The following is a 22,390-nucleotide window of genomic DNA, read 5'->3' as shown; positions in this document are numbered from 1 at the left end:
CCCCTCCGAGCTATCCGCTTGAATTCCAAGTGCTTCAAGATCAGGAAGAGATACATCCACAACGCACAACGTTGGAGGTTGGCCGGATATGAGATGCATCTCGGGGTGCAGTTTCTACCGCTGCAGCATGTCAATGCGATTGGAATCACGCGGTACGGTGATACTTCCAGCCAAGGGTTTTCCGCACGAGAGATGTTGCTGGGTGAGAGGTTCCCAAAAATCAACAAATAATCACCATTCTCACCAGTGTCGACAAGGTCTCCAAAAGGGCAATGAGCATGCTCATCACGAGAAGGTGCAATTTTGAAAATTTCAAGGCAAAGGCAAAGGCAAACTTCAAGGAAACATATCGCACAGTTCCAGCATCATCATCGTACTGATTTAAATTCGTTTCCCCACCAGTAAGCAATTCTCCGGCTGCTTCCTTAACGCCGGAACGATCGACAGACTACCAGACATTCATGGTCTCGAAACGATGAACAACACCTCTCGCGCGCTCATCGTTGACGGCATGTCCGGACGCCCCACGGTAGCACGACAGCCCCCGCCCGAATCGACAATGTTTGCGTTTTAACGCACATTTAACGGGGACGTAAACACTGGCCCAACCCCCACGCACAACATAACCCGACGTGGCAGGCGCCACACAATAGTGCGTGGTCGGGATGGTACCACACCGAGTACACCGTCGACGACGACGTCAACACGTAAACGAACGGCAGTGGCGAAAGCGATCGTCAACGGGCCGAAGTTGTCCGCCTGCAGGAACACAACACAAAACTTTTCGAATGCATTTCTATTGCCTGCGTGAAATTGGGTGTGGTGGGTGGGTGGGTAGGCCCGAGGCCAATGGCGGCGAAGAAATGATGAGAAAATGGTAAAATAAACTTCCGAAACATGAACTTCACCGGCAGACGTTTTCGGACGAACTTTGGACGGGCGTTCGTCTGACGGCAGAGAGAGCGAGAGGGAGCGCGCGGGACGTCATCCTAGAACGGTGAACCGTATTCCCGGCACTCGAGTACTGTTCCGTGTGGCCTCGAGGCGGTGACCACGTGATACGGTGTTCTGGTCGCGCGGTACAAGATTTGACAGCTTTGCTGGCTGAATATCCGCATCGGCAGAACGCACCGGAAGCGAGGACATTGTGCACCGCAGTGGTACACACACTTACCAGTGCAACAGTTGTGTTTACCCAGGCCGTCACACACGGTCTACATGGGACAAGAATGGTTGGGTTTTTTTTTTGCGAGATGTAAGAGCTCGTCGTTGCTTCCTTTCTGACTCAATGTTCTCCAAAGCCCGGAGGCTATATGGCACCAAACTATCTCGTACAGGAGACGACGATGTATACGGTGCTTTGATGTAATGGGAGAGGTTTTTTTTTTTTTTTTTGTCGCTAAGACTCAGCCTAGGCGGAATCATTGCAAGCGAGCGTGTAAGATCATCATCTCAGTTTCATTTCCTTTCCGGCAAAATATCCTCAGTCGCGGCAGGAAGTTGAGTGAAGAAGAAGTCGATCTCGGGCTATTTTTTTTTTCTTTGTTCGGTAGTGCCTCTGGAAAGCAAAGTTCTCTCTTTACTTAAAGGATGCCTCTTGACGATAATCACACGCTTTTCGACCGGTGTACCGTCTCGTTAAGAAAATGTTTGCCCGTGCTTTAATCACCAGTAAAAGAGGGGGAGACGAAATGCTTTTACGGTAGTTTCGATTTTTGTTACCGTTCCTCCTGTAGAATCTTTGAAGTTCGCTCTATCACATCATCAATAGTGGATGAGCTCTGAAGCGATTCATTTGAATTACGCTCGATGAATCACATTTGGTGCAATGTTGCTCCAAAGGACTTCGTTCCATTTTGGCGAAATAAAAAAACGCAACATCACAGGTGAAGAATTCGTGACATCAAAGTAAACGATGACGGCCTCGATGCGTCACTTGCGGACATTGCATTAGCAGTGTGGTCAGGTTGAATCATTTTGTTTGTATTTATCTACTTCCTTTCCTGGTTCTTTCTTTCTTAAGCAGGTGACAGGTATTGCGAAAAAATTGCCTCCTAAAATGTGTTACCGAAAATGATTCACGACGCTAGGTGACATTAGTAATCGTTAGCTCATCATCCACCTTGGCTGTCGATATGGCGTAGAAAACAAATCCCAAAATTTGTCATCGATGTTTACCTTTCAATTAATTATGAGAATTTGAGGTGAGCTAAGATCGAAATATTCCCGGTTGAGTAATCCTGTTAAATTGGTTGGCTTTAGCAGCTTTAACCTAGCAGGTTATGTGTCAGACGATAGGAGTACCTCCTAATCTACATCTGCAAGTACATACACTCACTCGCTCCACTAGGAGCGAGAATGGACGACGGTGAAGATTGCTTTACAAACAATCATTTGCACTGGCGCCACATTTACTCCGCAACGTGGGGCAAAAATGACCTTCGTCCTTGAAGGGATGCACAACTAGCAGACGGTTGTCTAACTACTACCAGTACACTCACGGCTATACACACCCGGCCTCCCCATGCCTGTGTGCGTTTGGTAGAAAAAGCAATTAGTTTTATGTTTGCAATCAACGGCCAATCCTTATCACCTTCCGATATGATCTCACACCGAACCAACTACCACCGATGTTTGGTTCGGTCTAGCAGGAGGAAGTCAACACTTCAATCATTGTCACTACTTACAGCACCATAGCGCAAAGCGTAAACAGAAAACAATCGCGTTTTTTTTCTCCACCCCTTCGAAAACAACAATACAACGACGAGTGTCTCGATGACATCATTTACCCCTGTTGGTGGCTGTCAATCTGTAAGGTGCGTGTATGCGTGCGACAGTTGGATTAAAATAGGCAACCGTGCCGCTGGTTCGAGATGCACGAGATAAATCGGATTCCCATTACTTTAATAATAGGTATGGACACGGTTTGCTGCTCCTCCTCCTCCTCCAATACCTTGCTTCTCCTCCACGGCAAGCCCCACATTCCCTATTCAAAATCACTCTCGCTGATCAGCTCCACCGTGCGCACGCGGCTGTCCTATCGTTTGACATTTGGCTTCCATCGTGTGACAGACGATAGTGAGCGAACAAAACAACTAAACGACTAAGCTTAGTTACGCGACCGCACCCAAACAAGTGGTCCCTCCGCTCCGTCACAGTGAGGTGTCAAAAAATTGGGTCAACCTGTGGAACTAATCGGCCGCCGATCGGCAATTTGCCATGAATGTGGTGGTTGGTGCATTATTAAGCGTGCAATTTTTCCGCTTGCGCCAGCGTATGCAGCGCCGGGTCTGCTTAGAATGCGGAGCAAGAATGCCTAGAATCTAGCGCTGATCGTCGATCGCTCAGCAATAGAGATTGTTGCGTTTCTCCTATTGAGCCGGAATGGCGACATGCATGGTTGCGGGATGCCATGCATTGTTACTTAGCCGTCGTAGCGGATGAATGGCTGATGCATTTGTATCCCGAGCGAGTCTAATTAAAGCGCCTGCGACAAATGAAGTAATTATCAATTATAAGCTCGCTACAGGGGCTGGCGCATTAACTAATGCTGTAGTTCCTGCTGGTGATCGTTGAGTTATTGACTTGCATGGTTCAATGAATCTTTTGCACCTAGCAATTATAGTTGCTGACAGCCTAACTAATTGATTTGGAATGTCAATAAGAATGCTTTTGGTGATATCTGAACAATTCTCCAGCTTTTATTGGCTCAATTTCCTGACCACCGGGCGCTAGATCCGCCACGTGGTCGCCAAACAGTGAAATTTGCATCTCGTCAACAACAACCAAATTGCACAACCGCCAAATTCATGTCATACCCATATATTGGGATGTTGAGAGCTAATTCTATTTAGCGGGAAAATATCATCCCACCCAAACCGTGGCTTGTAACGGACACCGTTTCCTGCCCCCCCCCCCCGCGGAACTCACCCAGCATGAAGTCATCTCAATTAGGCTAAATTTGGTGTTGGCTGATTGGTCTAGCGCCATCTTAGGTGCGCTGATGGCGGCTGCTTGCTGGTTTCGCTAACCACCACCACCAGCATTGGCAGGCTTCCTTCGCCAACTGCTCCATTTGATGTGGTCCGATTAAATGGCAAGCTAAATGATACTCCGCCATGATAAGCCCTCCATGGGGGGGGGGGGGGGCGGGGTGCCCTCCAGCATTATGTAAGATCTGGATGCCCCGATGGGAAACGTCAAATGTTTGACCCGGTGGGGAATCGATTGCTTTCGTAGACCTAGGAGCGTCTCAATCTGTAACCGTTGACTTACCGTGACCTAAAACGAGAAGAGAGAGAGAGGGTTGGTTAGTTAAAACACAATGAGCTCATTTCGGGGAGGTGAGGATGTTGAGTTTGATCGCCATTATTGTGATGTCCGGGCTGTGAACGAGCTTTTGAAAGTGGCTATCAGATTTTTGTTAGTGCATTGTCTTTTGATGGGTAGTCATTACGTCAAATGGGATTCGGTGATTCGCCCGAAGTACTAGCCCGGTAATGTTACTCTAAATGTCACAAATGATTCTGTTATTTGATTGTTATTGTTGATCGTAACTATGTTTGTACCAGCTTCGGTGTGCGGAGCTATTATCGTTCCATTTTTAACAAGTAATGAAGCGAACGTGAACATCATTACGAACCAATCTACAAGAGCCGCACGGCCATACAATTGAAAACAGTGTGAACCAGACCGGAGACAGCGATTAGATATGTTGACCACATCCTTCTCCGTCTTATCTTGACATGCTACAAAAGACTTATCAAAACATTGGTTAGGAAATACCGGACATTGGCGCCTCCGCGAGTGAACACCGGTGCAGTGTACCAATTCCATTGGACGCTCTAGTTTTTCTGCTGTCAATCCAACAAACACCTCCACAAAAATCGCCGTGGTCAACGCCATGTGGGACGGCGGGTATGTATGCAAAGTTGGCCGTGTGTTTATATGCCCCAGAATTGAAAATGTTCAAGCGAGAGCCAAGAACCGCCCAAAGTCGAACAGTTTTGCAATTGTTATTTGAAACACTTTTATTGCCTTCGCTCAAGCGACCCACCGTAGGCTTAGCAGATGTGCTGCGCCCGGCACATTGCTCGGCTCTGGATACGCTGGACGTCTGTGCATCAATAAATCGAACTTCTCGTGTGCTTGTTTTACCGTGTGTTACCCTCGTCGCGACTTCCACCGTCGGCAACTTACCTTGATGCAATAAATAAACACGGGTACCGAACTGTTCCGGCTGTTATGGTGGCCGTTCTGGACGCCGGCCCGAACGCTGGGTGAGTGAAAAATTCATAAACACAACAGACGGATGGGAGGGGGAAAGAATTTCAATCGTACGTCAGGTTTTTATTTGCATAATGATTTATGGACGTGAGGGATGCCAAAGCCGTTGGCAGAACGTTTCCGACTTTCCATTTTCTTACAGACGGCGCGCGATCTTGCGCGAGAAGCGTAAGGTGAGGATCGGAGGTTTTGTGTCTGTGCTGCATTGTTTGTTAAATTGCATCATGGTGGTTAGATCATTCAGTCGATCGTACGAAAATGGAAGTACGGTTGTAAAAAGGATGACTCACGCCGGTGAGGTGTAAGAGCTGTCAATTATATTTATTATAATCTTACCGCCCGATAAGAAATAATGAACGAAGCCTGAGCTTTTTATGGACTGGTCCGTCAGAAGGTCGGTTAGTCATCTCGCAACCATCTCGATCTGAGACAATAAAATCGTATTTCTTCCGAGACTCCGAGGACTTGGTGTGATCGCAGATTATTTCAAGCGTCCCGTGGCGGGTCTGCCTACCTTTTAGCAGCAGTAAGTCTGTTACTGTTTTACAACATAATAATGAATGACATTACCTTTTGTTTTATCATAAAAAAACGCTGGACGTTTGGCTTCTGCTATTCCGTAATCCAATCACGACTTCAACGTTCAATGTTTCGTGCCCCATTGTCCATGGCAAACCAGAAGGCCCTTCTGGGAGTGTTTTCTAATCTCGCACCACACAAACCCGATTCGCCATTACCATAATCCCTTTTCAAACAATGGGATAGTAGCTATGGTGTTCGTAGGGGGGTTGTTTTTATCTTAACCTCGACCATGACGATCGTTGGAGAATCGTGGCTGAGATGCGCACCCCCGGAAGATCAGCGCACCACGACGACTCGGTTTCAAAAGCCGAGGTTGGCCGATGCTCGATTTCCTAGACTGACATCATTCCCGCCATTTGACCGTTCGATTGCCTTGGTACGATCGCGACTAGCCGACCCCACCCGTAACCATATTCCAATCGATCACAACTCTCGTGCAAACGCTCGTCGCACACGATCGTCGATTAACATTTCAATCAAATTGATTCTAATCGAACCGATCGCCACGTCGCCACCACTCTCTCGCGAGGGGAGTCGCATCGATCAAGTCAAAGCTCAAGTTTCACGAGCTTCTTCCTCATCGCGGCATCGCATCTTCTCGCATCGCCACTTTGAAGTTCAACCGCCCGAAAGAAATCTAATTCGGTGTGTGGTTCGATGTGTCCATCGCGAAGGTCTCGAAGACGTCTTCAACGAGATTCTAATGCGTCTCCGGAGCGAACCTTCGCGACTGGATGTAAATTAACTAAACAAACAGCGGATATTGGGCTGGACGACTGGGCCCGTCGTTCGAGATAAAAATAAAGCGAATGCGCGAACACTACACGCATCCATCAAACTGTTCGGTCCGGTGAGGGGGGTTGGGGCGGCTGAAGTCTCTCGGGGTTGAGGCGCGCGGTGTCCAAGGTGACGCAGACGTCACACCAGAGGTGGTCTGTTGGTGTCTGAAAGGGAGGTTGGTTTGAAGCTGGTGGATACGATGATACACGATGGGTATGATACGTGAGTCAATGGCACTGAGAACTGGTGTTTGACAGGAGAAGCGGCGCGAGCTTATCATGTTACATCATAATGTGCTTGGACCAAGGGCGGTCTACTCCATCATCCTGGATGGATTCTCTCTATCGTGACCTGATCTCTCACATCCAGGACCGATATAAAGCAGAGCAAATAATTGTCTTTATTGGTGAAATTGGCAGCATAAAATGAGGAGTTGTTTCGTAACATTTAATTTCACTTATTCTAATATCTCTTGAAGTTTCTTGTCCACGTGTCCCTCTGTGAAGCTGTCAACGTCTAACCACAGTCATTATCTGTGCACATTCGACTGTGATATGATGGATGAAGGTGGTCAAAGATCGACCTAATCGTTACACTCAACTTCAACTTCAAGTAAATGGAATGTCTGTGAGTGTGTGTGTTTTACGCCCATTCCGGACCTCTATTAGCCGGATCAATGGGGGAGCTGAACCCTCCTCCTTAACACACCCCTCCGAAGCATAGAATGTGACTAACGCAGACACCGCTCCAAGGCAAAGGTTAACGTTTACTTCCATCAGCTCAGGCCGTCTGATGCAACTGACCGCGTGCATACCAACAAACGCGTTGGCGATGCATTTCAAACCCCCCATTCACCGTGCCGTGCGCTTGATAAGTGAACCGAACAGTGAATTAACATCGTGTAGATTGAGATAAACTTGATTCTAATCGTGCCGATCAGCCTGCGATAAAGGGGTAGAAATATTCAATTTGGTTTCCCGTCTGCTCGTGGCGATTGAATCACGCCGGGCGCCATCCAGCTTGTATTGTTCCTTCCTTCGTATGCCCTTAGCGATTGTTCCTTCGTCAGAATTCATAATCATGACAGCGACAAGGAATGCAAATGTTTTGCTATTTTCCAATTTTAATGCACACACACCCATAGGGACACGATTTGTGACCGACGGTTTCATTGATTGAATGGCGTCTGGTGGGGATTTTGTTAACAGAAAGGAAGGGAAAAGGGAATAAATTTATTACGCGACGCGAGTGTCATCACCCTGGTGATTGTGTGGCCTGGCTGATTCACGCTGGACACAACAAACCGGTGGCTGATGAACGACACCGCGAGCAATGCAATTCGTTATGAATTCTAATTAACCATCCCGGGGCCGAATCTCGCCGGATGGGGCTGGATGACGAGTTCATTAGGCAAAATTATTCATAAGTTCCCTGGTTAACGCAGGTGTAATAAATGGAGAAAACAAAAAACGACAAAAAAAGCGATCGTTGATTGAGATTTTATTGCTGTAGTGTGTTGGAAGGTTAAGTGCTCGGTTCCAATGAAACTTTTATATGAAGAGAAATTGTGCCGTTTGAAAGTAATTTAACACATTTGGGCTGTGGAGGTTTAAAATAAGTTTTAACCGTTTTTTTATCGATTTGATACATTGAATTACTTGTTGCTTTAATTGATAATGTTAGGCTTTGAAATTGGAATGAATTAGTTAATGGATTTTTCGTTTTGTTTAACGAAGAATGAACATTTGAAGAAGACAAGAATGAACGGCCCAATAGGGCTCAGTTTCCTCCTGAAAATTAAGAATGAACATTCATTACACTTCTCGTATTCAATTAAATGAACCTGTTGTGGATGAATTTTAACAAGAAGTCTAGAAACTAATTTTCCAACACTGTTTTATGTATAAAACTGACATTTTCTACACTGTTTTCTATTTTAACTCATACTCTCTTCATCATTCATTCCTCCAAGCACACAGCCCACATAAAACATCCATAAAACTCCCGCTTGGTGACCTCCTCCACTTACAAACCTCTTCCCATTTATGATCCGTTCTGATAGACGTGTGAATTATGATTGCCACTCGGGGCTGATCCGACACGTAATAATGGGTAAATTTTTTTAAGGAGTTCCTCACAAATGCTCGCCTCACAGGCCGGCCACTCCCGAAGACGGTGGCCCCCTACCCCGTTAGGTGGCCTCAAAAGTACAAGATTTGGCTATCGTAGTTAACCATCACCCTTAGCCAAAATATTACTCAAGCTTTTGGTTTGCCATAGCACAACATATCAGGAAACGGCCCCACTCAGCACCGTTCCTGGATTTAATCTGCTATCTGTGCCTTTTGTGCCAAAAAGTCTACTCCAAACGCGGTAGTCTTGAGTGCTAGAGTAAGCCTAGCAAAATCCGACTTTGTCGTCTGTCCGTATGTCTGAAATCCGTACGTTCGTGTGTTAGGTTAGGCAGCTAACAGTAATAAAACCCTGCAATGAACTATGTTCTGGCACGGGAGGGGTGACAAAATAACGGGCAGGAACCACACCGGTAAGGTACGAAAAAAAGGGCAGCACACAGCGCAAAAAAGTGCGAGAACAAACAGGTAAGCAAATTGTATTCCCAAATAACGCACAGAACAAAGAAAAAGGTAAAACGAGACAAAACAACAGTCAAACATTTTTTGAAGCAAACAACAATCGGGCACATGTGGCTACACGTTATGCATACGAAAAAACTGTTTGACAACGCTCGCCACCTTTCATGTCTGGTGTTGTGCGATTTGTGAAAATATGCCGTTCTTGGCAGGATTTTTTCAACCCCCCGTTTATTAACGCGCGTTTACACATCAAACGGCTTGCCTTTACTAAATGTTTACTTCGCTAGCGTGTTTGTTTTTCGTTAATCTTTTTTTTCCTCTCTTTAGTCTAGCCGAATAGGTGTTTTCTTACCCTGAAACAGTGCTTTTCTGTTTGATTATAACTAAAAACCAAATTTAAACTATATTGAAGTACACCGTTTCACCTACAAATAATTCTTGAACGAGCTTTTCATATTTTAGCACCACTTTTCAATGCATCAGTCGCGATAAACCCGTTTGAAAAGATGAATCATAAATGAACTTCCCCTGCGCAAAACAGTCGAGCTGGAAATATTGCAACCGCAGGCAAATCATAAATGCATACGCTAGCATGCCCAGCAAGCGCAGCACTGTGCGGTGCAGGGATGGTAATTCAGTGCAAATTCGTGTGCAAATTTCAACTTTTTACCACATTAAAAGCCATTCGGTTCGTTAGGCTTTTTTTTTCGATCTGCCTCTCGCTTGCACGAACGACATCTCGTGCCACGGGAATACGTGCTTTATGGCAATCGAATGTCGATTGTGCACACTATAATTTAATCCAAAGCTCTTCTAAGCCACAAAAGAAAAACATCTCAAAGCGCTGCCGCCTGGAATGGTAAATGAGATGCATCGAACGTTACATTTCCCCCCGTGAAACAGCAATTTTTGTGAAAGAATGCATCCAAAAGGAAGATTTACCTAAAGAATAAAACCCAACCGGAATAATGTGTACCACCCAGGAAAGGGTGTGGACTTTGAGCACAATATTGGAGAGCCTTTCGTGCCTGCGGGGCCATTCCTGGCGTCGGTTAATCCTGTTACGAACGCTGACAAAAGAGATGGTCTGGTCTGCCGAGGTGTGGCTGCAGCAAATATTACACATAATGTTGCACTTTTGTACTGACTTGTTTGCGGATTGATGCAAATGATGGTGCAAAAATATATTTTTTACTTTACTTTTTACTTTTTTATATAACTCTAGCAAGCAATTTTAATGCCCCATTTTTATGGTCCATTGGATAGTGGTGTGGTGGTAGGATTAGTCAGAATACGTTAGCTCTGGTGAGCCTGATTGAATATTAGTTTGTAACAAAGTGCTTTCCCGTTTTTATGGTGTTCAAAACGCATTTTAAAATACAATTTAAGTAATGTTGCAGCTCAAAGTACTCGCTTCGCTTAATTTCATCTCAAACCTCAACTTCTTATCCTCATCATCAGAAGAAATAAATTCCCATCTCGCCGATGGTGCACCGTTTCTCACATCTAATAAAACGGTCATTTTCATTTCACACACGTGCGTTAAATGGCGGGCCCAATGAAGAGCACGCTATCAAATTTCAATCAATTTTAACGATCCACCGATTCGACGGATGTTAATTTCCTTACCACCGATGACGACGATTTGCCGGCCAGCATCATCGGCTCTTACACACGTCCGTAAGATATAAAACAACTCAAACCGCGCAGCCAAAGCCCTCTCGAATGGTAGGTGCATTTTCGTAAAAACAAATACCAAGCCCAATCCCAAGTGGAATACTCAGACGGCTTCCGCAAAACGCTACTAAATGTTTCGATCCGTGATCGGTTTTCACGGTCAATTAAGTTGATTTATCGCTTGGGCACGTAAGCTACGCACACCTATCATTATCGTACCATTCGGTTTGTGTGGATAGGCTCCGTGTGGGTTGGCGAGACGATCTCTATCCACTGTACGGTGCGTGCAGATTTGGTTTTTTGTTTAGTTTGGTTTTGAAGTCATCAATGGAGAGGTGGTTGAGATCTGACATGAAAGCAGCAATTTATGGGATCTCCCAGTGACAATGAACCATAAAGAGATTGAGAGTGTGAAGTGCTTTATACCGAGGTCTTGACACTTGTTTTCCGGGTGATCAAATAGCTTCTATGGTAAGGCACGGTTCACCTACACAGTTCGGTCTGGGTTCAAATCTCGATTTCACCAATACCTGGATTGTGTCTTATTCGGCTTTGTATTGCTAATATTAATATTACAAATTCTCCAGCATTAGATTGGAAGCCCTCGCAAGCTAACAAAACATCACATGATCACATGTTTCTGTCCGTCACATATTCAAAAGCCCTCCTCCTTTATAAACTACTCAACACTCCCTTTTTCCTGTTGAAACAGATAAAATCGCTTCCCGGACCCCCTTTTGCCTAATGTGTTGTGCCGGAAACTGTGCCACAACCTCACCCACCACACCACACCCCTCATCATCAGTGGGCAAGCGCGCGCAAAACGTGCTCTAACGCTCTCGCGTAACACATGTGACATTTTTCACACTCTCGTGTGACCATGTGAAAGCTAATAATTATCGACGCACGTTTCTGCGCGCGTTGATCGCGTTTTCCACTCCATTAGCTTCCATCGATCCATCCGGATGATTGCGGAGCAGCAAACCTTTGACAGAGTGTGTTTTCTTTTTGTTTTGCTGTTTGAGTTTCGCAGTTTGTCACGTTTCACTCGATCATGAACCGCCATGAATGATCATCACCATCGTGGGTCGTTATCTTCGCGAACGTGATCGCTAATTTCGCTTTCGATTGCGATTAGCTGTTGCTAACGAAGCGAGCGTTAAGTGTCACTTCAAAGGCACGACGAGCACTCGCAGTGAAATCATCCAAAACCAATCGAAAGGGGTAGAGGAGCGGTTTGAGGACGAGCAGAGAGACATAGGAAAGATAACCAAACAGAACGAAAACTAATGCAAGTGCAAAATATAGATTGGCTTAGATGAAGGCGAACGAGAACCTTTAAAACGAAGTGCTATTAGCCAGAGCAAAGAAGCAGACCAATTTGCGCCATCAGTAGGAAGAATTGCTTCCCGCAACCGGATGCCGCCATATGTTTGACTTTGTCGTTTTATGGCGGTTTCTTCAGTGTTTTTTTTTTGTGTGGCGGTGGTCAGATATTTTTGTCTAAACATTTGCGAGTGATGATTATTTGTAGATTTTATTTTCGCGCGTTAAAAGCCCGCCGGCTAAATATGGCCAGATAAACATCCTGCAGCAAATCCATCAAAATTCGATTAGCCCCAGCACCTCGCTGAGCTGACATAACGCCCAATAACGTCATCAATTGTAATGATTAGCTTCAATATAATGGGCTTAGTGGAGAGTTTGTTTTTTTCTCCGAACAGCATAATAATAGCTCATTTCAATATTTATAACTAAATTCGTTATTATGATAAAAAGGTGGAAAACGGTTTGAATCCTTTACCGACAACTGCTTTGTTTGAAGGTCGTTAAGGTGCAGCGCAGCAAGCAGTTTGATAAGGAAACAAATATGCATTTTTGTCATAAAATTCAACCATAAAACCCCCCCGCTTATCCTTTCACTCTCATCACGATCATTTCCATTTATTGAAGTTTTCATTAAACGTCAACCCACCCCTATTGTGGTGTCTAGTGATGGCGTCACCGAAACTTTGAAGTGAAGGCCTGTTTTACGACCTCGGACATATTTTCATAAACACCGGGAACTGAGGGTCTCTCTAAACTCGTTAGCAAGTGTGAGTGTGTGTGTTGTCCGTTCGGCTAGCGTCCATAGACTTACGGAGAAATTATCTTTACGATTAATCAAACATCCGACGTCTGTTGTCGTAAAAAAAGTCGTCATCACCGGCTCACACTTCTTGCCCTTTTGCACTACTTTCTTCACTTTCACCCGTTCTTGTTGTGCTGGCCGACGTCGTCCTTGGGGTTTATGGGAAGCAGGAAAAACCCGGCCATTGCGTCATACTTGTACTCCATCCAATGGGGGTGTTTTAAAACCGTCAAGACGTCGTTTGTTTTAGACACCTTTTTGACGACTGGATAGACGAGCGAGTCCTTGAGGAGGAACTCCCGGTCGGTGGTTTTTGAAGGTGGGGGATGTGTAATTCTTGAGACTCGTTTCATTAAACAAGTTCAACACACACTCGCACATACGCACACGGATGCATGCTGCATACACTTGAGAACGTAGGCAAACAAACTCCGAGAGGTCAGTGTGTGCTGGTCGAATACAAAACATCAACCTACGCCAACTTCGGCATGTTTCCCTCCACGGGGGCCCAACCATTGACACCTGTTCAGGTGGTTTGAGCGTAGGTAGACTTATTGCACATCGACATCAATTCCCGTGATCGAAAGGGACATGTTGAGAAACTAACCCGCTCTAACGCTCCCTGGTAGACGACGCCGTGTCTACGGGTGTGAGACAGACTGGCTAGTTCGGGTGCCCGTTTGTCCCTTCATCATAAACCGAAGAGTCAGTGGTGGTGGTGGTTTTGTTCCAAACCGCACCCTGGGACTAACCCGCTTGCCCGTGGTTTCAAATTATTATGCAGTGCGGGAATTACTACCAGGAGGCTATATAGGCGCAGGACTTCATAATGGGGGGCGGTCGAACAGTTTATGAACAGTCCGAGCACCGGAAATGAGACTCATTGAGCGCAAGAGTGCTGCAGCTTGGAAATTGGCTCCCGGTATGCAACAGCGGAAAAAGGGGCAGTTTGGGGTGAAAGTTACTGAAAGTCCCTTCGGTAAGCTAGTCTGTGCGCTGGCAATGTGTCAGACTTATTTTTTTGACTAACAAAATTGAAATTAAAAAAAAGCCTTGGTCAGGTGATGTGATGTGTTTTATAATGACTTACGTACGGGGTTTTAATATGACGCAGCCTGTCGTGACAGAGTTCTATTTTTCATCTAATTCAAGGGTGAATTCACGATGTGAAGTGAAAAATGGTTCGTACGATATTTTGTTGGATACGGTATTGCTAATAGGCAGAGGTAATAAATTTCTCTTCTCACACTATCGATGCCAAGAAATGTACAGTGGTGGGCATTACTATATGGTTATCCTTAAAATGCAATCAAGATTTATCAGTTAAAATGGTATGCAATATTATGTTTGAAATTTTCCATATTATTTAATTTATTTTCAATTGGACTTGAACGCCATATTGTCTAAAATTTTCTAAATGAATAAAATAAAAAAAATGATAAAATGTAAATTTTGGATTTTAAAATCGAGTTGTGATCTGTCAAACTTGACAGATTATTGCTAATTTGCTGTAAACTTATGTTTCAAGTATTATTTTTTTGCTTCAATTGTTTGAAATTCTAATTTAATTTATTTGTATGTTGTTCCAACAGCAAGATGTAAGTTTTTGTAGAAAAACTGTAATTTGTACAAAAAAATTCTTCAAGCGAGTAATAAGTTCATAAGACTGAATGCTGATGATTGATATATCTTATAAACGTATTTAAATTTATTTGTTGCACTAGATCGATTTAATTTATGGGTCATAATAACGTTGAGAAATTCAAAATATTTTCTGTTAATGTCGTTTTCTTGACCTATTTTTGCTCAGATAGACAATAAATTTCAGATAGACAAGAAATAATTAAAATTCTTCTTCTTGTCATCTATGGATCTCCGTGACTTGATTTACCAGCAGCTGGATGGTCAGTATTGCGTACGGAGAGGCACTTGAGGTTGGATGGGATTTGAACCCCGGATCTGCCGTGCGAGACCTTTGCCACCAGACCGCCCCAATGCTTAAAATTCTTATTAGAAACTTTTTTTTACACAAATTGTTCACACTATAATGAGGTCTTATTGCGCTGACCACCACTGTAATTACACCAATGCTCAACGGTTACTATATCGATAATATGCCTCGTAACGATTCTCATCAATTGCGTCCACCCATTCAATGGACACTTTCAAACGCCTACACACACAAAAAAATGGTGTGGCTTTTACCATTTCAGGCATCGTCCACCGTGACAGAGTGTATCTTCAAAACCACCTCCCCCCGATCCAAGATAGACAACGGGCACCTGAACGGCCACCTCACACTAATTGAAACAGCTGTGCCGGGCAAGGTGACAGTGGAAGATGACGCAATTCCGACACCGCCCGCCACATGCCACAGCCACACAGGAGATGACACCGGTATTTCCACACCGGTGCATCATAAAGACCGGTGCATCCCGATGGCAGCGAATGGTGTGTGCTTAAGTTGTTAGCATTTAACGAACACATTATTACCGCCACTGACTACCGTGCCATGGCCCCGGGAGCGAGAAAGACACTAGCGAGAAGTTTGTGCTCTTGTGACAGGTTGTTTTGTTTTTTGTTTTTTCGAACGTGTGCCTGCAAATGGTACGAACCTAGCTTTTGCGCACAGACACTGCGTGTGTGTGTTGGTTGTGCTAAACAATTGTTTACACTTCTGTCGGGGCTTCTCACGTCACACGGAGGGTTTGACATGGTTTCGGCACCCATGTTCGGTGGGCGAACTTATTGATACATCTCCGAGTTTTATGATGAGCTAATGAAGTTTATATCACGCTACTGAGGAGAGCGTGAACGTTCACCTGAGTAAAAGTTGGCGGATAAGTCCGAAACAACAAGCCCTAACCTAACCCCTTTTGGGATCCATCATGCGTCTATTGAACCCGCAGCCTGTCGAAAGCGTGTGGTTGTAAATTTACATCCAAATTATTCTGTCTCCCCATGCCGAGCATTCGTCACCATTTTCCCCGGCGCAGCTGAAAAGGGGCCATACCATTTCGGTCACCTCGGAGCACTTTGGGTGGCAGTTCGCCCTGGTTAATGATTCAGTTTCACTTTCACGCACGTCAACTTTTTTCCTGGCGGCGGCGAAGAATCAAGCTCGATTAATGATCCCTTCAAACGAACTTTTGCCAACCCCTAGCGTTGTTGGACACTTTGATGCTCCGTCCTTCACAAAACATCTGTGTACGGGCCCGGGATGGGTCGGTCTCTGGTTCTGGTTTGGCCCGCCAAAGGGTGTGCCACGCGTGCTGCCGTTACGCTTCGGTTATGGCTGACCGCACACGCACCACATGACGCGCGCGCTCTCGCGACTCTCAACACACCGTACCATAGTGGTCGCCACAGGGGAAGGGTCTCCCCGGCACATATATGTACCCTGCAGGTCCCGTCGACCGTGTCCAGGCAAGCTGCTCGAAACCGCGCGATGTTCTGTGCGCTGTGAACTTGAATTGGTTCGTTGGACTGATTAATTGAATATCAATTCATTGAACCATCCATGCCTATTGGATGGAGTGTGGGGTGTTGGATGGGGCAAATTTCAGCTCGTCTCCAGAATTCCCGACTTGAAGTTAGTTCTCGCTATTATTTGTACGCTGGTGTGTGTGTGTGTGTGTTTGCCGGTTGAAAATTGGGAACGTGCGGCAGCGGTTGATTGAGTCGGCGAAATTGGATGAACTTCAGCGAGCCGTCCTCCGGGTGCGCGCTCAAACAAGAACCACTTCTGCCACAATGATGGCACCATAAAAAAAAGCAGCGTGAGGGCAAGGTTTTACAATGTAAAAACCGTTCAAAACCGATGTAACCCTTTTACGTGCGCCGTTCAATCGCAGGAGCAGAACAATGCTCCTAACGATGTGGCTAACGCTAGAGCTATTCCGTCTTTAACGGCTTGGTAGGGTGGTAGGTGAATAAAGTAGCAATAAACCCGGTGGCCGCTTCAGGGTTCGGGTGGCGAGCTGCATTATTTTTTATTGATTTTTAGGTTATCGATTCGTTTACTGTTGCATCTAACGAAGTGCAATCGAATAAAGTTCGGGCCCGTTCGCTGTCAGTGGTTGTTTACGTAATTGAGCTTATTAATGTTAATGAGCTCCACTTTGTTTACAGCGTTGTTGATGTGTTGTTTTGCAACACAGTTTGATCAAGCGACGGTTAATGGAGCTTTCAAATGCCTTCATTTTATGGTATGTTGACGTTTGTTGATAGCTTTCAATTCCTTTCACTTAACATCGCTTGAAGATACTAAGACATTTCTGTCAACAAAACATGTTTGCCGCCTGCTGTCACAGAGATGCGTTTGTCATATCGGTTGCACTACTTGACAGCTATTCAATTTCTCAATGACATCTGTCAAAGTAGGCCAAATTCACCAACAAAAAAAAAATCTCACGAAGTTAAGCGGCGCTGTTTCAACACTCATTCTAAAAGGGCAAAATGGTTTCCCCTTAATGTAAAGTTAATGACGCACACACAGCTTGCCCCACAACAATGTTGTGTTTCATCGCGCCATGTGAACCGTGGCATAGCAGCGACATATGCACAAACTCCAAATAAAAAAACACAAAACAGTGCAGGAAGGAAATGAGATTATCTAAAGAGAAAGATCAATATTGACGCGCCCGATGCTGGCGCGAGATGGCGGCATCCACAATCCGGCGAGGTAGCGCGGACCTTTGGTCCAATTTCGGACGCCCGGAAACACGCAAATACCGAACGCGGGGCCACGTACGTACGCGCACAGGCCAAAGAATCGGCGGCTTTTCATGAATGAAAGCGTTCGTTTGTTTGTCTTTGACCCGGCCGAGGGAACACGTAAGGATTTTCGGTGTGTCTGTTCTCCATTCATTTAATCCAATATGCGTCAGTGTGCAGTGTGAATCCACCACCAGACCAGCTTTTTTTGGGAGAATGAAAAGAGATCGTCTCTCGTACCGTATCGAGAAGACTTGCTTTTCCCTTTGACATAATTCCACGAAAATGTAGTCCAAGCGGTTGCAACGGAGCACACCGGAAACACCAGTTGCCATATTCCATCATAGATATTAAAGGTTAATGGACGGGTGGGGTAGTAATATGATGAATGGGTGCTCGTTTCGCGCGGCGCATTGCATGGGCTGGTCCTTTTATGTCCGTAAATCCAAATTTTAATGTGAAGCAGATTAAAAATTAATACTGCTTTGCATTATGCCTCGGTTCCTCGATGGGAAAGGCTTCAAAGCGAAGCGAGTCCCTGTTGTGTGTCTTATTGAAATTCAACAAGCCACTCTTTTATCTGCTCCTGTGTTCAAGTGTCATTGCAATATTTTATTTTCGGTTCCTGGTTTTTAAAATAATCCCCGATTCTCGTTTGCTTTCATATGCTTTTGTAATATTCATGTAATTATTAACTTTGCTTTATCTTCATAAGCAATTTCATTAATCCTTATCACAATTAAGCGCACATAAGCTAGAAGTCTGCGTACACAGGGCATCGTGCCAGTGTCACCAGCGAACGTCCGCCGTGCTTTACTTCTTCACGCGATTGCGTGCTCTCACCGGAACGAACATCTTCGCACGCTGGTACGACTATGAATAAAACATTGTGCAATATCTGTTTTCAAGAGACTGACAAGCTGATCTCATAGAGACTGGGTGGCTTCACGGGGCCGGTACCATACGTAAGCTCTTCAAGTCATATCCCGAGTGCGTTAGCGACGGGGCGGACGCTCCTAGTGTAAATAGTAATCATGTCCAAGGTGATAACCCTCGTCCACCGTTCTACAAGTGGCTCAGCTTTTCGTGGCGAAGTTGTGAAGGCCCCGAAGGCCAGGCGGTGTAGTAGTACCTTCGGTCGGTTGTACGCTTCCTTTTCACACCTTGTTAATTATTACACCGGCTCGGCGGCGACTCAAACTCTAACCAAAGGCGAGTTGTGTCGCTAGGTTGAGCCTGTACACCTCTTCCGTACACCGTTCCAGTACCATCATTCGGACGAGCTGTTTTAAATATGCAACAGCTTGATAAAACATTTACGCACAACCGACTGTTCGGCATCCTCAATCCCGAAACGAGGCCAACGTTCCCGCCCGATCGTTCAAGCGTTTTGTTGGTTAATTTTTAAGCCACCGTCACAAAAGTTCTTAAAGCGTATCAGGTGTAAGCTTAAGCAGGAAAACTAAAGCTCCCCACAGGACACTTTGCGCGGGCGGGCGAGGTGGCTAACCGTAGCTCCCAAGCCGGGTCCGGAGGAGTCGATGAAAAATTCAACCAATTATGATTAGCTCGCCAGTCGGCCAGCCGACGGATCTTGCCTGCTTTAGGCCCATAAAGACGCGGCCCGGTACTCGTTAAACTGACGAATTCCTACGTCGATACGCCGTCCGGGCCTCCATTAGACAAGAGTCTCCCGTTAGTTGGCGTCCAAGTTGGTGGGGGTTCAGGCTCCCACAAAACGGAGCACGTGCAGGTGCGTAATGGACGCCGGGGTCGTGCTATAAATAAGCAATTTATGAGTCGTAAACATTTTAATTACCGTTTGCTTTCCCGAAGTTGAAGCTGCGTCTTCGGCGAAAGGCTAAAGACAGGCGGGATCATGTCTAGAGCGTGCTCGCCGATGTTAGCAGCAAATTTCGGGTTTCCTTTTCCAAGGTTTCGTTTTACTTTCAACCTACCAAACGGGGCCTGTTGTTTCGAACCGCGATCTTCTTTAAGCTCCAAGATTCTCTGGACGTAATCGATTTCGGTGTGCCTGCTTCGACGAGTATCGTAACTGCTGACGGCATGGCATACTAAGCTAACACATAACCCCAACCCGCCCAAAGTGACGTTTAAACGCTTTTGACAGTTACGGTAGCACGGTGTCAGTAGTGGCGCGCTTCTAAATTAAAGCAACCGTAGGGAAATTAGTACCAAACTGCTTCCCCGTTTCACAATGTATCTTGCTTCTCTTTCTCTTGCCTGCCATTTTCTCGCTTATTTCGTAATAAAAAACTATTGCCACAACACGGTCAAAACAAAGCGAACCACCACCACCACAAACCAACTAGTTTTTATTTTATTTGACTCCTTTTTGAATGCGAAACAGAATGCGCACCCAAATTGGACGTCAAATAAATGCGAAATGTGTTCGTTTTGTCCTCCACAGTTCGTTTGTCTGGCGTCGTGTGGCATGGGGACTAGGTTGATTGAACTCTTTATGATCCTGTGTGTGAGTGTGTTGGAATTTTGGGGTGGAACGAGGACGGAATGAATTCGTTCGCCTAGCATTGTATATCTAGCTTTATGACGCCATCGACATTTTAACTAACATTTCGTGCTAGATCACACTACCCCACGCTTCCATTCAGAGCCAGAATCCGCCATTTTAACGTCAAACCGGGTGGGAACCGAGTGATTTATCTCTATCGCTTCTCAACTCCATCCGAACGTTGGCCACCGGCCTGGGAGGAGTACCGGAAATGTTTCATTCCATTTGGCTCTCTCGCTCCACACAGCTGGCAACGGGCCAAATTGTTAAACTATCGCCAAAAACTGGTCCACTGGCCGGAGGAAAATGGTAGCTATGGTGCACCCTGGCAAAAGCGGAACGGATATGGGTGAAAAAACTAGCAAACCCTCACCACACACACACACACGCATGCCCAATTACGTATTCATCTCCCGGTAGTAGGGTACCGGGATATGTTCGATCGGTTCGGTTTTAGGGCACTGGGGATTAATTTAACGCTTTATCATTTTTCACCTCCTATCAGTAGCGGGAAAATTGTAGGGCATCGAGTTTTGTGCGGCCAAAAACGGATACGGATACCGTGCGAGAGATTGTTTTTGATGTTGCTGATGGTCTGATGTGCGGTTGGTTGGAATTTCAAATGAACCATTCTGGTGCGCTAAAGGGAATCGCTTTGATTGAAGCCGGGGTTTTTTGTTGTTGCTTGCTCTTTGTGTGTGTGTGTGTATGCAATTTATAATCTGGTTTGGTTTGATGGCTTAATTTGTCTATATTGATTTATGGGAAGTTGCGTTGGGAACTCTAATGTTTTCACGTTTTTTATCGTTTACTTGTAAAAGTTTTTCGTTTCTTTATTTTCTCTTCCACTTTTAAATATTTGTACCATTACTTGCATATTTCTTTTTTTTTTCTCTAGTTTTTATGCATTTTAAATGCATTTGGTTAATTGTATTTTTGTCTGCAATTTTCTTAACTGCTTCTTTTTAAGGCCGTGTTCCTTCAAAAGTTTGATTGCTTTATTTAAATTGGGATTACTTCTTTTTTTATTTTATTTTTGATTTGAAATGTTTTCTCATGGATACTTTCGGTTTCCTTTAATCCTGTTTGATAATTTATGCGTTTTCAGTTATTGTTTATTTACTTTCTTTGCTTTTTTATTTGTTACTGTTCTTCTTATTTGTTTCTACTTTATTTTACATCCCTTTTCTAATATTTTTTTATCTAACTACTTATTTTCTTATTTCAAGTTTTGTTCGATGTTTCCATTAAATATAGTATATTTTGTATGTTTTTTTTTACTTTTTTCAAATACTTTTTTTAATTTATAAGCATTCTTCTCTTTTATTTATCTGTTATTTTTCTTATGTTTTTGTTCATATTCTTTTCTTTATTATTTCTGTAGTTTTTTTAATACTGTTGCAACGTTTTTTTTGTATTTTCCTTTTCATGTTTAGCTTTGAAAACATTTCCTCGTATAGACTTTTTGTTCGCACCTTATGTTCTCCCGCGTTAAAATTCCACCGCTGCCTAGCACGCAATGCACCAGTGATTTAATTTCCCTTCCGGTAATGAAATCGAAATTAATTCCAAGGCCATCTTCCCACAGAACAGTACCCGAACTCAACTCGACAAAACAATTCACCTCATTAAATCTGCTTCATCCCAGGTGTGGTACACGCGTGCTGTTCACACTTTGATGACGACATTTTCCATCCGTGACTCACCGCGATCGGGTGTATGGGCACGGAGTAGTTAGTGACAGAATCGAAACATAAACTATTCACACACCGGACATAAATTCATATCGTCCCGTTTGCCAGTTAACGCGCGGTGTGTTGGTTTTTTTTTTGCACCGTAGACCGCCAGTGGCGTCGTGCCGCTCGAAACTGAAGCAGTGGGAATGGGAAAACGGTGGACAACGGACGGGTAGGATGAGCGATTTATGTGCATACATATATTCATTCCGGCAAGCTAGCACGATGCAGTGAGAGGAAGTATGGCAGGCGGGTGGAAAATCGCGAGGATGGAGCACAAACCAAACAAAAAAGCAGCGAGACCGAAAGACAGTTTATTGACAATGGTGCCCATTGCAGGGCGAAAGAATTGCAA

At 44.8% G+C, this 22,390-nt stretch overlaps 1 protein-coding gene across 3 annotated transcripts in view; it reads right to left on the bottom strand.

Annotated features, from left to right (window-relative positions):
- Window positions 1-22,390, bottom strand: part of LOC118505923 (neurotrimin-like) — a 101,390-nt gene that overhangs the window by 36,552 nt on the left and 42,448 nt on the right. For 2 of the 3 annotated variants that reach the window (XM_036042417.1, XM_036042419.1), the window contains exon 3: window positions 4,276-4,281. The exons of the other annotated variant lie outside the window; for it this stretch is intronic. In XM_036042417.1, coding sequence (XP_035898310.1) covers window positions 4,276-4,281 — 6 coding nt within the window. The remainder of the gene's footprint in view (window positions 1-4,275; window positions 4,282-22,390) is intronic. 3 annotated transcript variants of the gene reach the window in all.

The sequence above is a fragment of the Anopheles stephensi genome, chromosome 2, assembly GCF_013141755.1.
Source record: "Anopheles stephensi strain Indian chromosome 2, UCI_ANSTEP_V1.0, whole genome shotgun sequence".
NCBI lineage: Eukaryota > Metazoa > Arthropoda > Insecta > Diptera > Culicidae > Anopheles > Anopheles stephensi.
The sequence above is the reverse complement of the archived record's forward strand: the minus strand, read 5'-3'. Positions and strand labels throughout refer to the sequence as shown.